The 17,773-nt window shown below is 40.2% G+C and overlaps 1 protein-coding gene across 7 annotated transcripts in view; it reads left to right on the forward strand.

The window, feature by feature from the left end:
- AHCYL2 (adenosylhomocysteinase like 2) overlaps positions 1 to 17,223 on the forward strand; it is a 174,552-nt gene extending 157,329 nt beyond the window's left edge. For 6 of the 7 annotated variants that reach the window (XM_068549428.1, XM_068549427.1, XM_068549429.1 and 3 more), the window contains exons 12-17: positions 3,082 to 3,176; positions 10,404 to 10,502; positions 12,151 to 12,219; positions 12,342 to 12,420; positions 13,678 to 13,798; positions 14,199 to 17,223. In XM_068549428.1, coding sequence (XP_068405529.1) covers positions 3,082 to 3,176; positions 10,404 to 10,502; positions 12,151 to 12,219; positions 12,342 to 12,420; positions 13,678 to 13,798; positions 14,199 to 14,205 — 470 coding nt within the window. In that variant the 3' untranslated portion in view covers positions 14,206 to 17,223. Of the gene's footprint in view, positions 1 to 3,081; positions 3,177 to 10,403; positions 10,503 to 12,150; positions 12,220 to 12,341; positions 12,421 to 13,677; positions 13,824 to 14,198 lie in introns of those variants that run through there. The other variant, XM_068549426.1, reaches the window with a different exon arrangement.
- The last annotated feature ends 550 nt before the right edge of the window (positions 17,224 to 17,773 follow it).

Genomic DNA, 17,773 nt, shown 5'->3' on the forward strand with positions numbered 1-17,773 from the left:
CACAAAAATAAACTCAAAATGGATCAGAGACCTAAATGTAAGGCCAGACACTATAAAACTCTTAGAGGAAAACACAGGAAGAACACTCTGACAGAAATCACAAGATCTTTTTTGATCCACCTCCTAGAGTAATGGAAATAAAATCAAAAATAAACAAATGGGACCTAATGAAACTTAAAGGCTTTTGCAAAGCAAAGGAAACTACAAACAAGACAAAAAGACAACCCTCAGAATGGGAGAAGATATTTGCAAATGAATCAACAGACAAAGGATTAATCTTCAAAATATATAAACAGCCCATGCAGCTCAATATTAAAAAAACAAACAACCCAATCAAAAAATGGGCAGAAGACCTAAATAGACATTTCTCCAAAGAAGACATACAGATGGCCAAGAAGCACATGAAAAGCTGCTCAACATCACTAATTATTAGAGAAATGCACATCAAAACTACAGTGAGGTATCACCTCACACCAGTTAGAATGGGCATCATCAGAAAATATACAAACAACAAATGCTGGAGAGCGTGTGGAGAAAAGGGAACCCTCTTGCACTGTTGGTGGGAATGTAAATTGATACAGCCACTATGGAGAACAGTATGGAGGTTCCTTAAAAAACTAAAAATAGAATTACCATATGACCCAGCAATCCCACTACTGGGCATATACCCAGAGAAAACTATAATTCAAAAAGACACATGCACCCCAATGTTCATTGCAGCACTATTTACAATAGCCAGGTCATGGAAGCAACCTAAATGCCCATCGACAGACGAGTGGATAAAGAAGATGTGGTACATATATACAATGGAATATTACTCAGCCATAAAAAGGAATGAAATTGAGTCATTTGTTGAGATGTGGATGGATCTAGAGACTGTCATACAGAGTGAAGTAAGTCAGAAAGAGAAAAACAAATATCGTATATTAACGCATGTATGTGGAACCTAGAAAAATGGTACAGATGAACCGGTTTGCAGGGCAGAAATTGAGACACAGATGTAGAGAACAAACGTATGGACACCAAGGGGGGAAAACCGCGGTGGGGTGGGGATGGTGGTGTGCTGAATTGGGCGATTGGGATTGACATGTATACACTGATATGTAAAAAATTGATGACTAAGAAGAACCTGCAGTATAAACAAACAAACAAACAAAATCAAAAAAGACACATGCACTCCAATGTTCATTGCAGCACTGTTTGCAATAGTCAGGTCATGGAAGCAACCTAAATGCCCATCGACAGATGAATGGATAAAGAAGATGTGGTACATATATACAATGGAATATTACTCAGTAATAAAAAGGAACGAAACTGGGTCTTTTGTAGAGATGTGGATAGATCTAGAGACTGTCATATAGAGTGAAGTAAGTCAGAAAAAGAAAAACAAATACCGTATATTAATGCATATATGTGGAACCTAAAAAAATGGTACAGATGAACCGGTTTGCAAGGCAGAAACAGAGACACAGATGTAGAGAACAAATGTCTGGACACCAAGGGGGGAAAGTGGCGGGGGGTGGGGGGATGGTGGTGGTGTAATGAATTGGGAGATTGGGATTGACATATATACACTAATATATATAAACTAGATAACTAATAAGAACCTGCTGTATAAAAAAATAAATAAAATAAAATTCAAAAATTCAAAAAAATAAAAATAAAAAAGTATACAGTTCAGGGACTTCCCTGGTGGTCCAGTGGTTAACACTTCACCTTCCAATGCAGGGGTGGGGGCGGGTTCAATCCCTGGTCGGGGAAGCTAAGATCCCACATGCCTTGGGGCCAAAAAACAAAAACATAAAACGGAAGCAATATTGTAACAAATTCAATAAAGACTTTAAAAATGGTCCACATCAAAAAAAATATTTAAAAAATAAAAAATAAAGCATACAGTTCAGTGATTTTTACTAAAGTTGTACAACATCCCATTATCTAATTCCAGAACATTTTCATCACCCCAAAAAGAAATCTTATACCATTAGCAGTCACTCTTCTTTCTACCCTTCGCCTTTCCGCAGCCCTAGGCTACCATTAAATTCTCTGTCTCTATGGATTTGCCTATTCTAGATATTTCATATAAACAGAATCATACAATATGTGGTCTTTTGTGACTGGCTTTGTTTTACCTAGCATAATATTTTCAGGGTTCATGTATGTTGTAGTGTGTATCAGTATTTCATTCCTTTTGATTGCTGAATAATATTCCATTTTAAGGTTATATCACATTTCAGTGATATCCATTCATCAGTTGATGGACACTTGGGTTGTTTTTACTTTTTGGCTATTATGAATAATGCTGCTATGAACATTGTGTACAAGTTTTTCTGTGAACATGTCTTCAGTTCTCTTGGGTATATACCTACAGGTGGAATTGCTGGATCATATGGTAACTACTTTTAACATTTTGAGAAAATGCCAAACTTTTCCGAAGTAACTACATTATTTTACAATCCTGTCAACAATGCATGAGAGTTGAAGTTTCTCCACATCCTTATCAACACTTGTTATTGTCTGATTTTTGGATTATAGCTATCCTAGTATGTGTGAAGTAGTGTGTCACTGTGGTTTTGATTTGCCTTTCCCTAATGATGTTGAGCATCTTTTCATAAGTGTGTTGGCACATCTTTTGTACATCTTCTTTTAAGAATGTCTATTCAGATCCTTTACTCATTTTTAAAATGAGCTGTCTTTTTATTATTGATTTGTAAGAGTTCTTTATAAATTTTATTATTGAGTTGTAAGAGTTTTTATCAGATTTATGATTTGCAAATATTTTGTCCCATTGTGTAGGTTGTCTGTTCACTTTCTTAGTGGTATCATTTGCAGCACAAAAGTTTTTAATTTCAGTGTAGTCCAGTTTACTTTATTTTTTCTTTGGTTGCTTGTGCTTTAGGTGTTATCTAAGAAACCATTGCCTAACCCAGGTCACAAAGATTTATTCCTATACTTTGCTAAGAGTTTTATAGTTTTAGCTCTTATATTTAGGTCTCTGATCCATTTTAAGTTAAGTTTACATATGGTGTGAGGAAGAGGTCCAACTTCATTCCTTTTCATGTGGCTATCTCTTCTGTTTTTAAGGTAACAAGAATGTGGTAACCAGAGAGCACTTAGACCGTATGAAGAATAGCTGCATCGTTTGTAACATGGGACATTCCAACACGGAGATTGATGTGGTAAGTTCAAGTGACTCATCATTGGGTTTTGTTTTTTTTTTCTCTCTCTCCTTCCCAAGAAACATAAACTAGAAGAAGAACGAGCAGGGTCACCAGCCATCCTAAGCATGACTGTACTGGTAGAGCTGTTCACAGTCTGTTCACTCACGAGCCTTATGGCTCGTGCATATGGATTCTACAAAGCTTCTTTATCTCAACTTAATCATTTCAAATGATTGGTTTTTTTTCCACCTAAGCTTGATACCTACCTGTACTGTAAGCCATTTTATCTTTATGATTAGGATTAAGAGCTGGGTAAACTCAAAACTACAAAAAGGATACAATAAATGTGAGTCAGTATGCTAGTCAGTATTTTGGAGAGATTTGATTTTGCCATAAAGGTGAGATTAGTAGGTTGGTCCAAGGAAACAAGTCAAGGGAGGGAAATCTATGGGCTGGGTTGAGAACACTGCTTAAGACTGACTGTGTCTGTCAAATATGGTGGTTTCCCTTTTCTCTCCCTCTTTTATGGGGCTAGGTCTCCCCTTAATGTATTTTCCAAACTGTAGTATTGGATCTATAGATGTCACAATCAATTCAGTAGCATGTGTTCCTCAAACCTGGAAAACCTATAGCTTTGGTTCTCTAGTTTTATTATAGTCACCTAAAATTTTCTGATCCAACAGAACACTTGATCCTATTAAGGTGCCCAAGTAATAGTTAATAGAAGTGTTATTTATTTATTTTCAGACTTACCAAAGTATCTCTCAGTGTGACTTTCACTCTGGTTTTAAGTTTTTATGGCATTTTTCTGACACAACTATATTTCTCTCTGGGTAAATGGCTCAAGCAAAGCATGCTTTCATCTCCACTGAGGGCTGCTCTGATTGAGCTTCAGCATTGCCAGGTAAGGATCAGTTGATATACTGAGAGCCTGTTGGATATCTATTTTAAATGGTTTCTCTTTTTAACTCTGTGCTCTATTCTTCTGTTATTAAAAATAGCTGGAAAAACAACCTACCAAAGCCTGTTTCTACCATTACTCTGTCTTACCATGATATTTTGCTTATAATGAGTAATTTATTTAGTTTGTGTTTTTGAGGGATTTTTTGTTGTTGTTTTGGGGGGTGTTTTGTTGTTTTTTTTTTGTTTGGTTTGTTTTTTTGGTTAAGTTTCACTTTTGTGCCATACTGCCCGTTTACTAAATGGTCAAAGGTATTAATATTTCTAAAACTATCTAGCCTATGATTGTCCTTTTCTGGATTGATCTGCTTGTAGAGCCCCCAGATGGAAAAAGCTTAAAGGGAAGTGGTCATGCTCTGAGCCCTGAAGTGAAATCTTCTGAGTAAGCGAACAGGGAAGGAATTTCCCTTCTAAACCCTCAAGAAGCTCTAAAATAAAGATAATTTCAAATGCAGTCATGTAATTTTTATATTTTTACTTTATCTCATTTCATCCTCTTGACCACCCCACGAGGCAGCATTCTTATTCCTGATTTTCAGTTGGGAAAATAAAAGCTTAAGTACATTGTTCAGTCATAGCCGTTGATTCAAAAATGAAACTGAAGCACAAAATTCAGGTTTTTTGACTTCTAGTCCAGTTTTTCTGTGTTTTTTTTTTTGGCCGTGCTTCACAGTTTGCAGGATCTTAGTTCCCTGACCTGACCAGGGATTGAACCTGGGCTCAGGCTCAGGCAGTGAAAGCACCGAGTCCTAACACTGGACTACCAGGGAATTCCCTGTTTTTCTGTATGTTATACTATGATCTCCTTATGCTTTTTAGATTACCTTCAAATTGTGGTGGTAATCTCTTCTCCAAAGGCAGTCCAGATATAATCAATCTCTCAGGATAAAGGCCAAGAGACTCTTTACCTTCAATCATAAATAGTTATTGTGTGATTGCTATATGCCAGGTGCTGTTCTATATGCTTGGGATCAGTGCACAAAACAGGCAAAGATTCCTGCCCTCGTGGAACTTATATTTTAGTGAGAAGAAGGACAATAAACATAATAAGTAAAATTTATAGTATGTTAGAAGGTGAAAGCACCGTAGAAAAAAGAAAAAGCAGAGCATGGTAAGGGGAAATCAAGAGTGCTGGGTTGTAATTTTAGATAGAGGGATCAAGGTATAAGCCTCATTAAGAAGGTGATGGTTGAGCATATCTGAGGGAATTAGCCATGTTGACTTTTAGGTGAAGGACATTTCAAGATGAGGGAACAGCCAGAGCAAATGCCCTAATGCGCGAGTTGCCTAGCTGTTTGAGGATCAACAGTGAGGCCAGTATGACGAGAGCAGAAGAGCATGGGGCAGGGAAGAGTGGAAAATGAGGTCAGAGAGGTAATGAGCCACATCTTATAAGACCTCAGAGGCCATTGTAAGAACTCCTGATTGTGTTCTGAGAGGAATATGGAGCCACTGTAGGATTTATGCCTTCTGTTTTAAAAGGATGATTTTTTATTTTAAAAGTATCACCCTGGCTGCTGCATTGAGACTAGACCTACTTTTGCAGGTATTGCTAGGTAGCCCCAGTATCTGCCACTGACACTAGCCAAGAGCCATCTTTCAACTCTCTTTGTGCTCTTCTTAGCAGAAAGTATATGACTAAGCGGTCCAGAAAGGGAGATGTTCAGAATGACTTTGGAAAAGGTTAATTATGCAACTTTCAATGGTAGTGTCACAGGGCATGCAAAGTGAAATTTAAGGAAATAGCAAACTCAACTAAACTGATTCCAGAATGTTCATTCACTACTTAGCAAATTTGTGTTGAGTACTTGCTCTGCTCTGTGCTAAGTACTAATTGGCTGAAGAAATAACAGTGAACAATATGCCTGCTTTCCTGGAGCTTATATTCTAGTGTGGGAAACAATTACTAAATAGACAGTTATGGACTTCCCTGGTGACACAGTGGTTAAGAATCCGCCTGCCAATGCAGGGGACATGGGTTCGAGCCCTGGTCCGGGAGGATCCCACATGCTGCGGAGCAACTAAGCCCGTGCGCCACAACTACTGAGCCTGCACTCTAGAGCCCGCAAGCCACAACTACTGAGCCCATGCGCCACAACTGCTGAAGCCCGCACGCCTAGAGCCCGTGCCCTGCAACAAGAGAAGCCACCACAGTGAGAAGCCCACACATCGCAATGAAGAGTAGCCCCCGCTCGCTGCAACTAGAGAAAGCCCGCACGCAGCAACGAAGACCCAACACAGCCAAAAAGAAAACAGACAGTTATTTTCAGTTAGTGCCTAATACTGAAGTAAAACAGAAAGATAAGGACATTGAGGTTGCTATTTAATTAGGGTGATCAAAGAAGGTGTCTTTGAGGAGATAACATTTGAACAAAAACTTGAATGACCATTCTATTCAGAGAATGGTGAGTAAAGACCATGAGGTAGAAACATGCTTGATGTGTTTGAGGAACAGAAAAGGTGCCATTGTGGCAGGAACAGAATGGGCAAGGGGATGAGGATAAGAGACAGCAAGGAGGTAGTGGGTTATGTTGAGCTTTGTAGGCCATGGTACGGACTTTAGATTTTATTCTGCGTACAAGTGAAGCCATTGGAAGGCTTTGTGTGGGTGACTGATGAAATCTGACATATGTTTTAAAAAATTACCTTGGCTGTTGTATGAAGAAAACACTTCTGGAGCTTGAGTGGTGATAGGGACGATAGCAAACTCTTTCAGTATTTCCAGCAATAGAAGGAGGTAGCTTGGATTAGATGGATAAACAATGGAGGTGATAAGAAGTGATATATTGTGAAGGTAGGACCAATGGGCTTTGCTACATGGATTGGATGCAGAGTGTGATAAAAAGAGAGGAATCACTATAAGTTAACTCAGCAAAACTGGGAAGGAAAATGATTTGGTAAATTTTTATCCAGAGTTTTTAGTGATCAAAAATGTAAGGATCTTTTCTGGTGGAGGAATTTACAGTTTACCTAACCTTGAGATGTTGACTGCTGCATTTTTAGGAAGCAATTGCTCATGGAAAGAGTTGGTCATTTAGAAAGCTGTATTTTTTTCTGAAAAATAATACCATGAATACTTAGGGGGCCTGTGATAGGGATGTGCTCTTAGCTGCCTTTTGTCCAAGTCTTTCTGTCACATACTTCCTTTCTCTTGAAAAGAAACCTGCTTACCCGTATATAACACATAGACAGCCTGTGTGATTATAAGCTTCACAGTTCAGGTGGTTAAACCATTATGTGCGCATGCTTTAAAAGTTTTTGCCAGCCTGGGCTACCCTGGTGGCGCAGTGGTTAGGAATCCGCCTGCCACTGCAGGGAACATGGGTTCGAGCCCTGGTCCGGGAAGATCCCACACGCCACGGAGCAGCTAAGCCCCTGCGCCACAACTACTGAGCCTGCGCGCCTAGAGCCCGTGCTCTGCAGCAAGAGAAGCCACTGCAGTGAGAAGCCCACGCACCGCAACGAAGAGTAGCCCCCACTTGCCACAACTAGAGGAAGCCCGCGTGCAGCAACGAAGACCCAACACAGCCAAAAACAATAAATAAATAAAGTAAATAAATTAAAAAAAAAGTTTTTGCCAGCCAATGAATTACAGCCTGAGACTTGCTACTGACTCCATGCTTCGCAGGACTAGACGACAACTGTTCTTGGCTTTACAGTGGGACATACACCTAGTTTGGGAAGGGAGTGGGCATAGGGGACCTTTTTCCTGGTAGATTGCTTAGTGATTGTAAATGCACAGAAGAGACATTGGATGTCTTTAAGAGAAATTCTTGTAAAACTGTGCTAGCCATAAGAAACCCTTCTCTCAAGGAGTGTAAATGCCAAATAGATTTTAATAGTTTATTGGAACTGCATGGGCAGTGCTGGGGATAACTTAACCAAGTTGCTCTTCAAACCCCATTTTAAACCCTCAGGTCTTTTGCTTGCATCATAGCCATTCCAGTGCTCTAGTAAATTGCCTCTACTAAGCACTGATCATTTTTATGATGTTCCTAAGAAGCTCCCTTTCCTTGGTTCCACCACATCTTTTTTCCCAGGGAATACTTCCTAAGACAAGAGACTCTTGTTGTCATTGTCAGCTCTTTACTTCCAGTCATCAAGATTGCTTGTCCAATGGAAGATTAGGAGTATGAAACACTAAGAACTTGAAATACTTTAAAGTCCCATTATCTCAATAAAATTGCTAGTGTTACCAAGGAGTATCTCTTGGCTCTACAAGGTTATTGTCCCCCATGGTGATATTTCTAAAGGCTGAGGGATTTACTCTGTATATCCTTAATGTCCCAAAATGGCCTATTTGCTTAAATTCTTTTTAACTCTATTTATAGTGTTTATTTATAAAATTTCTTTTTAAAATCCTAATTTTAACGTAGTACTTCCTCAATTTAACATTCAAGCAATATTGGGCTTCCCTGGTGGCTCAGTCATTGAGAATCTGCCTGCCAGTGCAGGGGACACAGGTTCGAGCCCTGGTCTGGGAAGATCCCACATGCCGCGGAGCAACTAGGCCCGTGAGCCACAACTACTGAGCCTGCGCATCTGGAGCTTGTGCTCCGCAACAAGAGAGGCCACGACAGTGAGAGGCCCGCGCACCGCGATGAAGAGTGGCCCCCACTTGCCACAACTAGAGAAAGCCCACGCACAGTAACGAAGACCCAACACAGCCAAAAATAAATAAATAATTTTAAATAAATAAATAAATAAAATTCAAGCAATATAAATATGTATAAAGTAAGAAGCAAAAAATTTACAAAATTGAGGTTACAGCATATTATTTCTGCAACTTGATTTTTTCACTTAATAATGTATGGTTTTCATGTTAACAAATACAGATCTACTAATTTCTTTTTTTTTTTTTTTGAGAATTACATTATATTCCATTGTATGGAATTATCCTGATTTACTTAGCCATTCCCATGTTGATTTACATTTTTTGCTATTACAAATAATGTTGGGTTAAACATTTGTGGGCACTTACACTTCTGAACTTGAACAAGTATTTCTATAGGATAGAGCCCTAAAAGTGAATTTGATTGGTCAAAGATTAGGTACATATAAAATTTTGTTAGCTACTGCCAAGTTGCCCTCTAGAAAGGTTGAACTAATTTATGAAACTTGACATCTGAAGAAATTTTATATTTCCTATCTACCTAATAAAGAAATGGTCCAGACCATTAATAAAGTCCTGAATATACTGAATATAATTATATGTCTTTCTTTCCCACTAGATTAGTAAAGAAAAGAAGATACAGTCCCTGTCAATAAACAGCTCACAGTCTAGTAGAGGAGTCCACAGTCTTATCTATAATAGTGTTCTTTGCTATAATGCCTAGAATACAGTATGTACTCCAGTAAATGATTGTCGTATAACTGAAGTGTTTCTCTTTATTTGTCTGATAACTACTATTTGGCAGAACTTCTCAATTTTACCAACTTGAGCCAATGGGTAGTCTTAGAGTACAGACTCCCTTTCTATTTTAGGCATTGCCTCTTGGAAGAAGGAAGTTGTCTTAAGTCTAAACCCTGTGACTGTTATTTGATTACTGCTGTTAATAAACTTAACATTTCTTCTCTTGTTCTCGGAATATACAATATACAGAAATGGAAGGAGGGTGAGCCATTGGGAGCTTTACTCTACCATTAAGCATTGCTCTAAAGGCTACCTCACATTTGCACTTAGGTCACAAAGCTTCTGTAACTTTAGTGTGAACCACCATCATTGAGAAGGTGGAACCTGGGATGTTGGGACATGAGAGCAGAACCTTGGGCCCCGGCATGCTATGTGTAGGACATTCATTCTTCTCTAACTAATCTCACTCAGCTCTGACCCTCCTTTTTTCTGTGTCTCTTCAGCACTCAAGTATTCAGTTTGCACTGTATTAATTTGCACTTATTTGCATGTTGCTTCATAAGTATTAAAGGTTTTTATCCCCTCACATATGTATTGTTTTGTGTCCCGAACTAAAGTATGAGCTTTTTGAAGGCAGAAACCATGTCTTTGGTTTCTTTTGTATTTCCCATAGCACCTTTTACTGTGCTCAGCAGAGAGTGGGCTCACAGTATATGTTGTGGAATGACATCCTGAGTGATCTCTCCCTGGCTGGGCCTAAGATTAAATTCCCTGAAATGGAACAGTCCTAACCAACCCAGGACAGGTATTCTCCATCTGGCATGTTGGTTGCTTCTTTCAACTTGCTATTTGAAATGGCTCCCTTCAACATCTTTCCATCCAGAAAGTGGGACTTGGCATGGCTGATGACGTGCTTGCTGTATGTGTTCCAGGCGAGTCTTCGGACACCAGAACTGACCTGGGAGCGAGTGAGATCCCAAGTTGACCATGTAATATGGCCTGATGGCAAGAGGATAGTGTTGCTGGCAGAGGTAAGACCTGAGTCTGGAGAAGTTCACCCCTGACAGGAGAGACTGCAGTACCCAGGTCTCCTCCCCCTCATGTTCTCTCATACTTTCAACTCCTCTTAAGAATAAGCTTAACTACTTTACCAATGGATTTTACATCTAATTGTGAAAGGTCTTTTCATTCAGCAATTAAGAAACTATTTTGGTTCCCCACTTTTCACCAATTATCCTGTCTCTCTATGTCACTCTACAGGTTGAGTCAGACAATGACTTATTACTGTGGAAGGAATTAATGGATAGAACCATTGCCACTTTGAGTGATGCTTATAAAGAGATAATGTCATTTGTGGGATGGTTTAATCAGGAAGCACAAAGTAGATATTCCTGACTGTAACTAAGATAATCTTAGGCAAACTCTGAGAAGGTCATGTCTTTGCTAATAGATTCCCTGTTTCTGAGTGTCCATTCCCCTAAACTGAGCCAGACGTGTAGTAGATACCCAGCTATGTATTGGTTGTGTGACTGATATTTCCCTTTCCTGGCTTCTTCTAGCTCACCCTTAGTCTTGACTTTCAGGCCACTTAGACTCCCATGTCAATGTTTGGCCACTTTTCCTTTCTTGACAGCTTCTCTTTCCTATCCTAGATTTCTGACAGCTGTAACAATGCCCCCTGTTTTTACCTTAACACTTTCTCTTCTTCAGGGAAAGATACCAAGATTACAAAGAGGACAATAATACTTTCCTTCAGTTTTGATTTTCAGTCTTTTTTTTTAATTAAAGAAACTGAATATGAAAGTATAAAACATATACTGTCTTCATTTAGGGGCCTTTAAATTTATTTTTGAGTCTTCTTCCTATTCTCTTCACCTTTTCTCACCTTATCTCACCTTCTCAAATACTTTAGGGCATCTATAAAGTATGTACAGGAGTGTGTACAGGAAGGGGATCGGCAGGTTGTTAAATATTCACCAATTGCTTTAAAGTCAGCCCACTGTCTGGTGACTTATTTCTAGGTCCCATCTAGTAATTTTGGTGACAAAAGCTAGCACCATAGTTGTTTTTGGCTACAATGGTGGAGCAAAAAAGATGGTCAAGCTTCCTAGGAAATAAAGTAGGAAAGAATGGCATTGGGGGAAGGTTCTAGTCATTCTAACTCTCTGAATCACCCACTGGAAATACATGACTGCCCTTGAATTCAGGAGAACCAGGTTGAGGAAAAAGCACAGAAACCATCACAGCTTCCTAAGTCAAAAAATATCTCCCATCACAACCTGGAGAGATTGCCCTTGGATCTGACCAGATCATTGTTTAGGACAGTTTTTCGAAGGAATATCGATGCCACAGAGGGAAGATATTCTGTTGTAGAAAGTAGAAAATTCAAGGGAAATATACCCTTCCTTGACATAAGCCCCAGTATCATGTGACTATCTCTATTCCTTTTTACATAAACGCAGAGATCTTTTATCTTATTATCTTCATCAGATTTTCCAGAATTTTTTAACATTTCACCCAAATGTCAATCAGTTCATTTCCACTGATTGAACACCTGCTTTTTGTCCAGCATGTTAGTTGGGAAGTGTTTGGAAAATGGCTGTCGTGTTCTTCCCTCACTCCTCAAAGCCAGAGACTTCATCTAACCAACCCATTTGTGTGTTAACCTTTGCTTTCTAGGGCCGTCTGCTGAACCTAAGCTGCTCCACAGTGCCTACATTTGTGCTCTCGATCACTGCAACTACTCAGGTAAGGCCTCCAGAGTGGGGAAGCAGTGGGCTGGAGAGAGTCATTAGCGCATCAGGGTTTCACTTGATATGGGGTAGATTGCTGTGAATGGCACGTCAGCATCCATTTCTCTGCTTTTCTAGGCTCTTGCCTTGATAGAACTCTACAATGCTCCTGAGGGTCGCTATAAGCAGGATGTCTACCTGTTGCCCAAGAAAATGGGTAAGCATGAGCTCTTCTATCACAGTCCTTAACAAGTAGTTCAGAATCAGAGGCTAAGGGAAGTTAGGGGGCATTATATTTCTTAGGGATAGAAAAAAGATATCTTCATCTTGTAAAGTAGGAGCTAGGATTCTTAGATTTCATCCACAGTTGATTTATCACATTTTCCAAATAGGTTGTCCTAATGAAGTAAGGACATTTTGCTGTGATTTAGTTTACCTGCCTGTGAATTTTAAGGATTTTCCCAAAGTATCTATTACACAAGAAAAAATCTCAAAGGAAAAAAAACCTCTTCCCCCCCAAGAAAGAGGAATCATCTCCTACTTTGTGACATCTGACTTACTCCAGTTCTAGGCTGCTAAGTAGCTCCTACCAAACTTTTCTCAGACCAAGAAGACTTTCATACTACACCTTCTAACTCTGACCCTGTTGCTTCAGGCCAAAGGAAAGACTCTGAATAGCTTCTGTTAAGAGTTTAGTTATGTGGCCGTTTCGTATAGGAGAAACATTAAACTGTCTTAAATTTTTAAAGAACCTGCTTCAAGCACCTGAACTGATACCGTATGTTTATAAACTCCCAAGCCAAAGATCAGGGAATAAATCAGCTTCTGGTTTTGTTTTGCTTCAGCATTAGATGCACAGCAACTGTGAGAAGTTGACATATTATCCCTTTAATAGACACTTTGGAAGAATATAAAAAAGTAGAACAGTCCATAACGGAATGTATAATGAAGTTAGGGAGACCAAACAAATACATAGGAAATGACTCAAAATTCTGAATAAACAGTATGTATTCAGGTAAGAGAATGTAAATAGAAACCCATAAGAACTAAGGGTGTAGTGTCCTTCTCAGTCACTCCTTTCGGAGCTCCCTAGGTGTTAGTTTTTCTGAGTGACCGAAAATATAAAGTTCAAGGCAGAACTAAAGTTGGAGCTTCCTGTTTTTTAGTCCACCCACTGTCCCATCCTTTCTTTTAGACTCTAAGGCCTATTGCTTCTTTCATTTCTCACTTTTCTGGGGAGAAGGAAAGGTTCAAGGCAGAAACAGCTTGTAAGGAAGAAATGTTATGACTTTGAAAAGCACTGGGCTTAAGCTCAAGCAACCATTCCTTAGAATTGAGGTCCAGTGAGCAAAAGTTAAGCATTTTTCATTCAGCTCCAAGAATTAGAAGGTGTCTTCCAACTTTTTAAGGCTGGAGAGAACAGCCAGACAAGAGGCAAGAATGTTTATACCAGGTCTTTTGTGATCTGTTCCAGATGAGTATGTGGCCAGCCTACACCTGCCCACCTTTGATGCCCACCTGACCGAGCTGACAGATGAACAGGCCAAGTATCTGGGGCTCAACAAGAATGGGCCCTTCAAGCCCAATTACTACAGGTGCCTTAGACTCCCCATAAAATAGGGAAGCCTGAGTAGTGATGAGCTTCCTGCACTGGAATTGGTCTTTTCATCCATCACCATATTTACATGAACTCAGGAAAATAAACCCACTCCCCCTCACTACCACCCCCAAAGGATTCTTTGAGGCCTTCTCCAGACATTAAATAGTGTTCCCTTTCCTGAATTTGCCATTTCATCTTCTTGATATGATGTTTACCCCTGTATGGAGAAAAACTGGCCATCTTCATTGAGGTGAAAAAGCACCACATTTATCTACCCTCACCATACACTACAGAAAAGTCCCTGCCTCCCCGTTATACCTTTAGGCAGGCTCTTCATGTCCCAGCACCCCCACAAGCTGATAACATCACAGTCTCATCTTTCTTTTTTCCTGCAGGTATTAAGTTCCTGTAACTCAAGCCAGAAGAAGTTTTAAGGAATAGAACTCCAAGTCTTTTCTCCACTCCTATACAGGAAAGAACCCAGCAAGCTGCTTCTCCAATCAGCTGCCTGCCGTGCTCACCCTATATGTTAGGTTATTTATTTATTAACCTAAATAATAAATGTCGCCTTGGCCCAGAGTGTGGTCGTTGTCCTGAGGGCTGTGAGAGCCGCAGGGGACAGGCTGAGGAAGGAAAGAAATGGGGTTCCCAGTGGATCTTTTGAGTCATTCCCCATTGACTCAGAATCCTCAGCACTGGTCATTGTTCTCTGGTCCAGGCTCAGGAGTTAGTCCATGGATTCCAGACTCCTCCTTCTCTGAGGTTTTCTGGAATAAATTTTTAGCAGCTGCCTTTCTCAGCTTTGGCCCTTCCCCAGGTGAGGCCTTTTGGAAGCCACTGAATTAACGTGGCCTGGGTTCCCAGCCTTGACCATCACTATCACTGCCTTCTTTATAAAATGGAAGGAAGGAAGGAGTGTTGTGGCTTTGGCAAGCTACACCAAGAACTCAGCTGTGCCTGTGCTTCCTGGGAGTCTCCTTCCTTACCCAGGACTCCTTTCTTCTCCTTGAATATTTATGTCCATTGTAACAATTTCAGGTTCCAAGAGGAATGTGCCTCTATTATTTCCCCAGCAGCTCTGATGTTTATCAGACATTTGTTTTGCCCTCTTTCTAACCCAACTAGCCTCTGCTCAGGAAGTGAGGGCCAGCCCCACTGGGGCCCATAATTTTACTTCCTTGTCATTTAACTGGATAGTTTCCCAGGAAGCTCCCTACAGATTGGCACTGTCTCAGAAAAGGAGGCTTGTTGTGAAACACTGCTTCCTGAAACTTCCTCCTATTGCCTAAAACTCCTTCTGAAACTGAGCAGGGAAAGGCTTACTTTCCAAGGGATTTGGGAGAGCAGGGCTTCAGAAATGCGACAGATCTTTCAGACCCACAGCTCAACACCCTAAAGAAGCAGAATATATTTATTTGTCTCCTGGGAAGGGCTTTGCAGCTTAACTGGCTAAGCTATACAGAGATGACACCGTAAACTGAATCCAGATGATCAAAGCTAGTTTGACTAGTTTGAACCTCGCCAGACATTCATCCCTTTGGCCATTGCCATTGAATATGAAACTGAGATCTAATGTCTCTGCAATTTGGTCTGTGGTCTTTCTTCTCTGCTGGGATATCTTTTTATGTTCTGGCCATCTTGGGATTCTGTATTGCAGAGGTAGTTTCTTGAGTAACTCCAACATTACAAAAAATTTGTAATGTGAGCAGCCTGAAATTTTGTGTCCCACCTAAGAGTTGGATTCCTTTTAGAGACTGACCTGTTGGTCTTAAGGATTCCATTGGGACCAGATTGGTTCTAAGAGTTAAAGTCTGGAGTGGTCCTAGGAATCTTGAATGAAATGAGTCCTTTTTCCCCCTGCCAACCCTATTTAACACTCTCAGTTTTGTTTTTCCATTTTTCCCCTATCCTGGTCTGCCTCAAAGTCTCAAGACCAAGGTGACCCAAGGAAACACCAGACCACCCACGATCACCATAACCTTCCCACCCTAATTCTGCTCTCCGATTTCTACCTTCTCCAACTTCTCCTGGTCTTCACATATACCTACAGAGCTAGTCTGGAAGTGACCTTCCCTTTGGAAGTAGGGAGGTGGATCTTAGGTAAATGGTTGTTTGCCTCATTAAATAGTACACAGTCTCAGCCCATAGAATCTAGTTCCTCAGAGGCCGTATGTCTTAGCAAGTACTGGAAAAATGCCACATGCGTGGCTATATTCTTTCATGGAGAAGATCATAAATGCTGAAAATCCCACTAGGCCATTCAATTCTTCCTTTTGCCCACCCAGTTCTGGCTTTTGTATTAATTAATTGGATCCCTTTAACGAAGATTCAGAAGATGAAATTTGTATCTCATCTTATATCCAGAGAAGATTCCATTAGGCAGATATCTGGACTCTAGCTTATTATGTTCTTAAGCCAAATTCATAACCTGCTGTTTCTCAGCAAAGCCTGGCTGCCTGTGGAGCTTACGATTTGCTGATCCTGACAGAACATACTCTGCCTTGAAAATGTGAAGAGACCCATTCCAAATGAAAAAGAGCCACACTGGGCTTCTAGGTTAGGTTGCCCATGTTGCTACCCATGGTGAGGTATTTGCCTCTGAGTTTCAGGTGACCACTCTTCGTTTCTTTCTGGGGACCTCTGTGTCATAACCATTAAGGAAAAGGAGGTCCAGGCCGCCTGAGTATTTGGGTTCTACCTTGGTGTTGGAATTTGGTCGTTATTCTTTCTGCCCGTGTAATCAGAACAAATGCATCTTCTTCCCTCGAGCTCTCACTTTAGATGCATCCTAGGTATCTGGAAGCATGGGAAAGAAGACTAATTAGCTCTTTATATGTGGCGCTGGCATGTGGGGATCTTACCATTTTCTCTGCAATGAATTTGTGCTGGTTTTCAAGGTTTTTTGCCTTCTTAATGGAAATACTGTTTTCTTTTTCTTATTTAAAAAAAAGAGTATCTGGTCTACCTTCCCTCTGCCCTCCTACCTCCTCATCCTCCCCTCCCATATGAGCACGGCTCCCCATGGCCACATACTCCTGCAAAGCTTTTTTGCTGCTTGGCTTTTCTCTGAACAGATCTGAAATTGCTGCTCCTGTGGTTTTCTCAAAATTAACTTTGTCATGGTTTTAAAAAAAGAAATCAAAATGCATTGTTGCATTAAGCTTTTTTAATAAAGGAAAATTACAGGAAATAATAGGCAACACCAGCAAATTATATGTGGATGAGTTCTAAACTATATATACATACATATATATGTAAAATCATCTAGTTCTCATTGTCATCTTACTGAAAGGAAATAAAACCTCTAAAGATCGCCATATCTGAGAGGCTCCTGGAAACCTTTATGTCTAAGTGATTGTATTAGATCAGCAATAATGAATATGTAATCTCAAAAGATAAATAAAATATTCTTAAAATGGATTCTTGTACTGAGAGTATTCCTTGCTTCAGTGAACTAGGAATTTAGAGATGAGAGGGGCTTCTGGGCAACAGGCTAGAGAGCCTGCTGTAGCGCAAGGATGTGAAAAGCTGTAGCACTTACCAATAGGCATGTTTAAGTGCCCTTAGCCTTGAGTCCCTTGTTCCATGGTGGGTCATTCCACTCATAAATATCACCCTTCACCCACTGCCCACCCCATTATGTGTATAAAGAACCTGCTTTCGTAAAGCGACCACTCTGGGGAGTTGAGAAGTACAGGCTTAAGGAAGAGAAACTAAAGCTTGGTTCTTGGTCCCCCAAGCCCTCTGTGTGCTGCCATAAGCTGGAGAGCACAGAAAGGCAGCATCCTGTGGTTTGGGACCAAAAGACCCTGACTACAGGACCTGACTATGACATCCAACCAAAGAGAAGAAAGAAATGAATCTAGCAGAGAATTGTCTCTAAGTCAGGTTTTGCCTGACTAAATCATAACCAGAGGATAAGTCCAACTGCCTGTTCTTTCTCAACTACCAGTAGAGTAGCCATTTTTGA

This window comes from Eschrichtius robustus, chromosome 8 (genome assembly GCF_028021215.1).
Source record: "Eschrichtius robustus isolate mEscRob2 chromosome 8, mEscRob2.pri, whole genome shotgun sequence".
In the NCBI taxonomy this organism is placed as follows: domain Eukaryota; kingdom Metazoa; phylum Chordata; class Mammalia; order Artiodactyla; family Eschrichtiidae; genus Eschrichtius; species Eschrichtius robustus.